This window comes from Physcomitrium patens, chromosome 17 (genome assembly GCF_059467195.1).
Source record: "Physcomitrium patens ecotype Gransden chromosome 17, ASM5946719v1, whole genome shotgun sequence".
In the NCBI taxonomy this organism is placed as follows: domain Eukaryota; kingdom Viridiplantae; phylum Streptophyta; class Bryopsida; order Funariales; family Funariaceae; genus Physcomitrium; species Physcomitrium patens.
The window spans coordinates 13,760,908-13,770,044 of NC_143426.1; the positions used below are offsets into that span (position 1 = coordinate 13,760,908).

Here is a 9,137-nt window from a genome sequence, read left to right on the forward strand (position 1 = left end):
ATTTCTGTATTATTCTCTAGTCTTTGGACTTGAGTTTCCCACTGTAATGTGCTTAACTTCTAGCACTCTGACATCCGTTTTTTTAGCTGCTGACTTTGAAAACCTAATGACTTGGAAACTGCGGCAGGAACAAGCTGCCGACAGATCATGCCTGAGTGTGATCGACGTCGAGTCAGAGGAATCTACCTTATCGCAGGCAATGTGTAATTTCCAGTTGCATCTGCAAACTCTTATGCGCCAACCATGAGGATATAACACTTAGCTCAGCAACGAAAACCTGTGCAACATGCGTGGAAACGACAGACTCGGTAGTTGATGAAAAAGGTGAAGCAATTTGAGTACCACGATGGTTTCGGTGCGCATGTTTGGCTCAGACAGTGGATGCGGGAATTCCGCTTGACTTCTTAATTGCTGGAGCAGAACTCCACAACTACCAAGAATAGTACACACTACATTTCAGTAATCACGTACCGGATGTATCGATCATCTCTGGCAACAATGTACGTGCTAGAATAGTACACACTGGATGCATAACACAATATGCACAGTAAGGATTGAAGCATTCGTGAGCAGTAATCAGCGCTACTTGATGTGTATAGTACAAGGAAAATTTACAGCTTAATCTCGGTAATAGAAAAATCTGCATATACTCTTCAATTATGCTACGAAATTCACAAGTCACTCTGCCACAAAAATAAGGCATAGCTTGCCATGACGTCGGCATCCTCGGGCGCTACTTCCAACGCTTGTTTGTACAGTTCTTCGGCTTTGTCGGCGTTATTTAGCGTTTTCCAGGAGAAGCACGCATACTCACAGAGCAACTTGGAGTCAAGGGGGTTGGATCGCACTGCGAATTCGAAGTACTTCTCAGCACTGCCGTTTTCCATCCACATCTCGTTCAAAAACTCGGCAAATTCTTTGGGCAAATGCGTTTTTCTTCCTATGTCTAAGCCTCCACTCCTGCTGCCATGGAACACCGCCGTGCGAGACGCCAAAACATCAGGGGTGTCATCATGTGCTAACCATCCATCTCGAAAAGCTACTGGCTCTAAGGCATCGTCAAAAATGGGCCGGCATCCGCGGCTGTTACATTCCACTCTTCCCACAGCAGCGACCGACTCGAAGGAGCCTTGTAAGGCAGCTCCGGCAGTCTCACGACCGCGAGGTACAGCATTCTCCACTTCGACATCTACAACTGCGTCGACAACACGTGCACGCAACATGTTCTGCGGAAACCGGTTCACAGATGGTTGTCCAGCAAGATTTGCACGTCTCAGGGAAGGCCTCACCGTACAGTACTTGGCATCTTCCCTATCCGTTGAAGATGGACACGATAACAGCGCCTTTGAACCGAGTCTGGGCGAGAAGAATATTTGTGCAGCTGGTGTGCAAACAAGTCGCAATAACGAGCTCCCGAAAGCCATGACGTCCAACAAAATCTCACCACAACCTTTCGAAGACGACCTCCTCTTTCTAACTAAAAACTCGTCAATCCAGTACTATCACACACCTTAAATCATAACCGCACAACTTCCCCCTCATGCCTCAAATGTGCATCACACGAACACATGCATTTGACCAAAAAACATTAAAAAAAAAAAATTAAAAAATTAAAAAATTAAAAAAACATTAAAAAGAAAAAACATCTACCGATCTACACCGCAGCTCACACAGAGTCTCGCTTTAACCTTATCTCACAGCCGTATCCGGTGATCTAATCCTCGAAACAAAAGGAAATCGTCAACAATGCATGACCGTTCTTCTAAATACAATAAAACGAAAAAACTCCTTCAAGGAGCTCTCGAAATGGTTCCTACAAACTGCCTGAACACAAAGAGAACCACAGCGAACTTAACAACGCGACGAGTCTGCCAGCTAGTTTGCTAATCGACAAGAGGCTCAGAATCGGAGCAATGCGGGAGCTCGTCTCCGCAACACACCAACAACAACATTAAGGCTCCCTCAATTTGCTCTGCAATTTTGTAGGCCGAGCTCCGCGAGGTCCAGTGGTTGAGCGTTTTCAAACGAGCTGATGACAAGTGGCCTGGCGCAGCCACGGCCATAGGACCGGTCCCAGAGGGCCCGTAACCGACAACAGGGGCGCGGTGACGAGGCGACGGAAAAAGCATGAGCGGCATGGGGACCAACGTGCCATTACCGCCTACTTGATAAGCCTATTCTCAAGGACTGGACTCTTCTTATCATTCCCGTATATATATTCCGTATGTGACCCCCGGGTTTTTATGTACCTCTATACCCTTGTGCATACTTGGCCCGTCTGGCGTGCTTTCTTTCGTATCTACGTATCTGAGATCGTACTAGTGTGATATAATGTCAAGTGGTGCAATTTGTGTTTGAATATTCAACATGTTGAGTTGGGTGGGCGATCAATAAAGTTTTCTTTTTTTCTTTTTTACTGGTTTTCTATACAAGTGCCATTGAGAGACGTGTTGCTTGCAAGGGAATCAAAAAGTTGGATAAAGTTTTTGTTCAATATGGCAATGGAAAAAGACTAGCTTGTAACATCTCATGAATTGGCAGCGGTTTCTGATACAGTCACCCAAATTGAATACCAAACAAGTTCTGGATGTGCAAAAGTGAGAATAAGAATGATGATGATTGTATTATTCTTTTCAATATCAACTTGGACCTTTGTGCTTCTTTAGTCTTATTAAGAGAATGACTTCTACAACTGCAATATTTTTTAAATTGGAAGAAGGATAAGTTGATTTGATATGGCTTAAATTTTCTATCGATGGAAGTTTTTTGTGATTAAAAAGTAAAATGAAATTCCAGGGAGGCTTTAATTGTACACAAGAGAGACTCTCCTTGTTGAAGTTTGGTTTTAAACCTGGTTCCTGGTTTAGGTTATGCAACTGTTGGTTAAATTATTTTGTTAAAATAGCCATGTACAGGCTTGCTTAGAAAAAAATGAAGAAAACAAAAATCATAAAGAAGAAAATTTAAATATACATATACATGCAGTTTTAATAAAAGATGGCAGCACGCTACTGCTAATTTAATCTTTTGTACTCATGACGCTCTTAAACGTAAATTAAAACTCGTACATTGTGAAAAAAAAACATGACGTCAATGAATTTCTTGAACAAAAAGATTTGGATAAAGAATTACTGAGTACTGTTTTTAGAATCATGGAATGATAACATACTACATCTCTAACAATCACATATCTAAACTAAAACGTATATGAAAACTTTGTTACCATTCAACCAACAAACATTACCCAAGTATAATAAAACTTGAATCCAAGGCAGGTAGAAACTCTCAAACGGCACGAAGCGCGGAATTCCATTCCATCGCATCGCCTCGGAAGGGGCGTCGCAATCTCTGAATCGACTCGAATGGTGCATTATCGAAGTGGGTCCGGATCCGAAGCTGACCGGCACCGGAAGTGAGCGCTGGTCTCCCGCGCGCCTTGTAGCAGTGGATCGATTCTACAATTACGGTGTTGCGCAGTATCGATTTCTGATCTGAGGGGGTGAAACTTCTGCAGGCAGGCCTGACTCGACAGGTGACGGCCGGCATGGCCACTGTCGCATGTCTATCAATAGACAGGCTCATTGTTGTGTTCCCGCACGGGGCTCAGACCGGAAAAAGGATGCCTCACATGGCCCGTGGCGCCTGTAATCTCTTCTCGTCCACAAGTTCGATCTGCGCTCTGGTTTGCTTTTTGAACATGAGGTGCAAGCCACTCTTTCGGATTTTCTAACCTGTCGCCGACCAATCGTGGCCGCGGTCCTGATTAGGTCAGGATTCCTCCTCCCCTACGGAGAATCGGGCCAATGCTTAGTTGCTTTCGTATTTTGGAGTTTTCACATGAGCGGACACCATGACAAGACGCTTCCTCATGTCTCGCCCCGGGCCCTCTCTTTCCTGATGGATCCGCTCTTCTCTCTGCCATGTAGACTCCTATTTGGTTTTGTCACTGAATGCAATGGATCATTAAGTTTGCTGAGGTGGATGTATTGTTCTTAGGATTCCGAGCTTCAGTTGTCTGTAGCGGAATTGCCAGAAGTGGGGGTTTAAATCATGATAAGACACTTCATTTGGCATGATGCTGTTGTTTTGCGTCACTTGTAAAGATCTGGAATGGGGTGGTGTTTGATCGAGGGTTGGAGCGGTGGCGGGTTCTGCACCGCTTGTGGCTGTTCAAGCATGGTTTTGCAGATTTTGGATCATTGACGGATCGATTCAGGAAGATATGGAAGTGCGACGTAAACGGTGGCATAAAAGTGAACAGTGTTAACTGAGATTTGGTTCAAGATGAGTCTGCGTATCTTGATTAGCCAAGAAATGTCGTGAGCCCCAGATTGTCTTTCTTTGACGTGGAGGTGGTCTTCAAGTTCGTATTTACTGAATACACTATAGGGATGTTGTCTTTTCACACAGGATAATTTTTGGAAACCTTGTAACGCAGTAGTAAAGCCACTCTCTGCGTTGTGTTATAATTGTGACAGACGATATAGTTTCACTTACATGACCATGAAAGTGCTTCGGATGAAATCTTCGTAGTGAACGTCACGGAAGGATGGGGGATGTCGTAGTGATAGTCACTGCCTTACTACCGACGGCGACGTTAGTCTGCACGGTGGCATGTTAAGTGAATGATCGCCAAGGATCTCAATGTCAATATCATCGTGGTCATCCTTCTTCCCCTCCGATCCATGGCCTCGTAAATCTCTCTTCACATGAAAAAATAGTAAATCAATAAAATATTAAGTGTGTGAGGACTGGAAACTGGATACTACGGAAATCTGCTGCACTTACACTGAATAAAAGCCAGTTTCGTGAGAGTTACCGCATTACAGGTGAAACTTGAATCAATGGTTTCTGGTGAAGTGTTGAAGGTTGGGTTCGAAAACAGTAGCACATTCTTCAATTTTCCTGACTAGAAAGTATTTACCGTGGAGGGCATATCGAAAAGAATTCCACTCTTTAATGTTCTTTCGCTGGCTGTGCCATTGACGCCAAGAACATTCTTTTTGTTACTTTGATAAGAGGTTCTACGAGTTCCATTTCAAGTATCCATCCGCAGCTGAAACACTTGGTAAGGAATAAGCGCAGAAAACTATCACTAGTATAACGCGATGTGTTTTCCACATGGCCATGTTCAGAGAAATTTCTCTGCACTGACATCAAAATACGTTTGTCAACCAACGAAGTGCACAACTGATCTATTAGTTTTCTTGTTTTAATCTTTAGTATTGGTTTCAATCTTTAGTATTGGTTTCAATATGCGCATGTTGATATAACTGCTCAACACAAACAATTCGAAAATTATCTATCCGAGTTCGCAGGGAATGTGAAAGCACAGAAACAGCGATAGGATTGCGCATCCTCATTCAGCAGGTCGAATAGTGTAACTTGTCACTATTTCCAGAAATCACAAGCTTACTCCGCCTTGCTCGAATATCCACTAGTTGCAACTGGATCGACACAGCATAAATGCTGCTGCTACTTCACAATCCTAGACACCAGAAAGCAGGATACCCAAAAGAGACGTCGAAGCTGAAGACAAGGAAAACCATCACAAAGCTATATTAGATGTTGAACCCAACTAGAGAACATCTTCTCATAACAGGAAAACTACAATATGCCGGTTGCTTGTGATGGTGTGTGCATGAGTTGCGGACATAGAACAAGGACTAGTGCTGTAATAGCGAAGCTTGAGACCACGAAATTCTCGACGCAGCAAGGGACACAGGAGACTTATAAGCAAAGCTTCAAAACGCTCTGGAATCAATGAGACACAATATGTGCGGTGGATCAGTAGTTCGGCCGACTCTGTGGAATTTGCAGTGAGCTTCAAACGCCACCATGGCCCACCGTCAACAACCTTCTTCCCTTTCAATTTTCCGAGCTGGCACAATCTATTTCATGCTTTATTTTACTTTTGTGCGCTGGCATGGTTCACAAGTAAGCTCCACCCGGCACAGTCCACGCTGGCTGTTGAGAGTTTAAAGACATTGGATTTGGACATTGGGTTCATGCGTACTTTCCATGGGTCTTGTTTGGTACACCATGTGATCAACTTATTTATGTGGGATTGTTGGAAAGTATGTAGTTGTAAGGTCTTCGATTTAGTTGTAAAAAGTACATGATTGAATGCACTCACAAAATCTGTATGCTTTCAACTCTTCAAAATATCAGTATATGCAGAGGATTACTTTGCCTCTTGCAGCACGTAGAAGAGTTTGGGTTGAGTTTGTTACCAGATGTGGCTCAGGCCATGAAAGCAATTTCTTTTTGCAGGATTCCTAAGGTGTAAGAAAGGGTAGTCGTCTATTTTTATTTTTTGTTGTTTTTGGTTTGTATCTGCTATTGTGTGCAACATAATGTTAAAATTTGAGAAATTAATAAAATTTTAGAATACATCAAGTTCTGTGTTAAATGAGTTGAAATGAAATAAGAGTTTCAATACATAATATTCTCTAAGCATGTGTCTTATTAGAAATTTTTGTGACTTACTAAAAAGAAAAATAATCTATGTAAGTATGTAGACTACACTATAAGATTAGAAAACCACACTCAATATCATTAACTCTCATTGTTAATGAATCATTGCTAAAAGCCATTTCAATAAGTTATATTAGGTTTTATTGCAAAAATATACTTAAATTTATAAATTTTTTATAAAATCATTGGAAAAGAAAAACTATAAAGTCTCAATCTCCTTAGGAATTACTTTTGTAATAATTATCATTACTAGCCATAATAAATTATAGAATAATATTCTACTATTAAAGCTAAAAAAATTATATTTTTATAATTTTTAAATATAAAAGAAAGAATAATTAATATTTGAAATTTTTTACCATATAAAACTTAGTGTATATGTATATATTTCAAGCACATGATGCTAATTTTATGCTAATGTTATTTAAGATTGAAATAAAATCAAAGATATAGATTTCATTAAAATTACAAAATTTATTATCTTTATGAGCCTTCTATATAAGAATAATTTCTTGCAACTAAAAGCAAATCTACATCAAACTTAAGATAATATATTTCAAATAAATCTCACTATTTAATTATTTTATTTTTTAGAATTAAAAAATAATAAATAGAGGTTGAAGTTAATAATATGGTTATGATACAAAAATATTTTCTTATGATTTATAAAAAATTGTTTATGAAATTTAGGTTAGTTTTAAAATCGAATAATCAGATTGAAGATTTTGAATATTGATAAATTAAAAATTAAAGAACAAATGTTGAATGGATATCATTTTTAAAAACTACATTTACCTTTGTAAGAAATTAAACTTTATTCCTATATTTTTTTTTCTTTTTTTATTTTGAATAAATTGCTTGGAGCTAAATTTTAATATGATTGTTAAAAATTTGTTAATATTTTATCCTAAATAAATATTATTTTACTAATAAAAAAATAATTTATGATGAATAACACATCTATAATAAATATCATTAGATATATTCTATATTTAAATTTGATATTATTCATATTTATGGTTTTGAAATATTTTATTTATTTATTTATAAATTCTTGCCATATTTTCAAGGACATGAACATTAAAGAATTAAAATATCAATATACTCTTGTGACACTTGAAAAGACTAAAAAATCACTCAAAGACGATATAGTATTAAACTATAATGGCTATTGCCAAAGACAAGAAGACTATAAAGTCTTGAAAGAAGACTTAAGACTAGAAAGGCATTGACAAGAGTGAAGAAGGCTTCACTCTTGCCTCCATATATACTCTTAAGTAAAAGCTATATCGCAATGTTCTATAAGACTTTTAAAATTTGTTGACTTTGCAAAACATGTATCTTAACTTCAAAGGCAAGTTTCTATATGTATGCCATATAATTAGCTTATTTCGCAAGCTACCAAAATGTGGTTAACTTATTGATTAAGTTTCTATCCTACAAACACATATAAAGTCAAAACAGTGTCTATGAAGCTTCTTTAGAAAATATTAAAAAATAAATATATTTTTACCTACTTCTACTTAATTATATATATATATATATATAGATATAGATATATAAATAAATATTAGTATAAATATGTATGTCCCTGACATTATCTCTCTTTTTAGGAACAAGTTCCACAAAGCAGTCATCATATGTTGAGGAAATTAAAGATGTGGAAAATTGTATTTGCCACATACGTTGATCTTTGTTTACTTTGAAGATTGTTGATAGGTCCTCTAAGCCATCGATAGTGTTACATACCATGGCAAGAAGACTATCCTATCATTTGATTATTATTAAGGCCTTTATAACTTCATTCAAATAAAATATTTGGAACATCATTAGGAGTTGTTCCTACATCTAATAAAATCACCAAACATCAAAAGTTTCTTTTAAGGTGATGATACAAAATACATTGTATTTCACCATCTATTTAAAGAAGGACACATCATTCTTGAGGATCTTCATTTTGATTATATCTTCTTGAAAGTTGTAACAATTATTATATCTTATCAAGTAAATTAGCAAGTGAAAGCTCTTGATTTGAATCCACTATTTCTTGATTTTCCATTTGTTTAGCATCACAAATGCATTAAAGTATCAAACAAGAGTAGAAGATAGAATATTATCTTCCTTAGATCTTATTTTTTTATAACAAAGATTTTGTATACTTCATCTTGATTTTGATGCATGTTGTTGATAAAAAACCTCAACCTTCTTATTGCATTTGGAAGATTCTTTGTTGGCTCCCATATATATTCACTAATATCATATTTGTACCAATGAACAAGATATTTTAATCTATTTTGATGCCACCTTGAATCTAAAACTTCTTCTACTTCAAATTTTTAATTATTATCTACTTCTATAGAAAGAGGTGACATTTGTTTTCTTTCCAAGATATTCATAGTCTTATATGACTCAAGAAGAGATATATAGAATATGAGATGAATCTTCATAGATTTTAGTAGATATAATCTATAAGCAACAAAATTGATTTATTCATAAATAGGAAAAAGTTCAAGCCTATAATAGTCCAACTTGACACAAAGACGAGTAGATTTGACATTGCAATAAAGTAATCATACTTTGTCATCCACATTGAATTGTGGTTGTTTCTTGTAATAGACATCTATTATTGTATTACATGTTGTCTTGCTCAGAAATGCATT

General features: G+C 37.4%; 1 protein-coding gene and 1 long non-coding RNA gene across 2 annotated transcripts; both read right to left on the reverse strand.

Annotated features, from left to right (window-relative positions):
- Positions 1-364: 364 nt before the first annotated feature.
- LOC149987566 (uncharacterized) lies at positions 365-1,424 on the reverse strand. The gene has a single exon (XM_090243837.1). The coding sequence runs from the start codon at positions 1,422-1,424 to the stop codon at positions 672-674; it is 753 nt and encodes a 250-aa protein (XP_090099963.1). The 3' UTR covers positions 365-671.
- Positions 1,425-2,598: 1,174 nt separating this feature from the next.
- LOC141046464 (uncharacterized) lies at positions 2,599-4,829 on the reverse strand. The gene is made up of 2 exons (XR_012219469.2): positions 3,245-4,829; positions 2,599-2,858 (listed from the first exon to the last, which is right to left on the reverse strand). It is a non-coding gene; the product is annotated as an uncharacterized LOC141046464 (long non-coding RNA).
- Between the last annotated feature and the right edge of the window lie 4,308 nt (positions 4,830-9,137).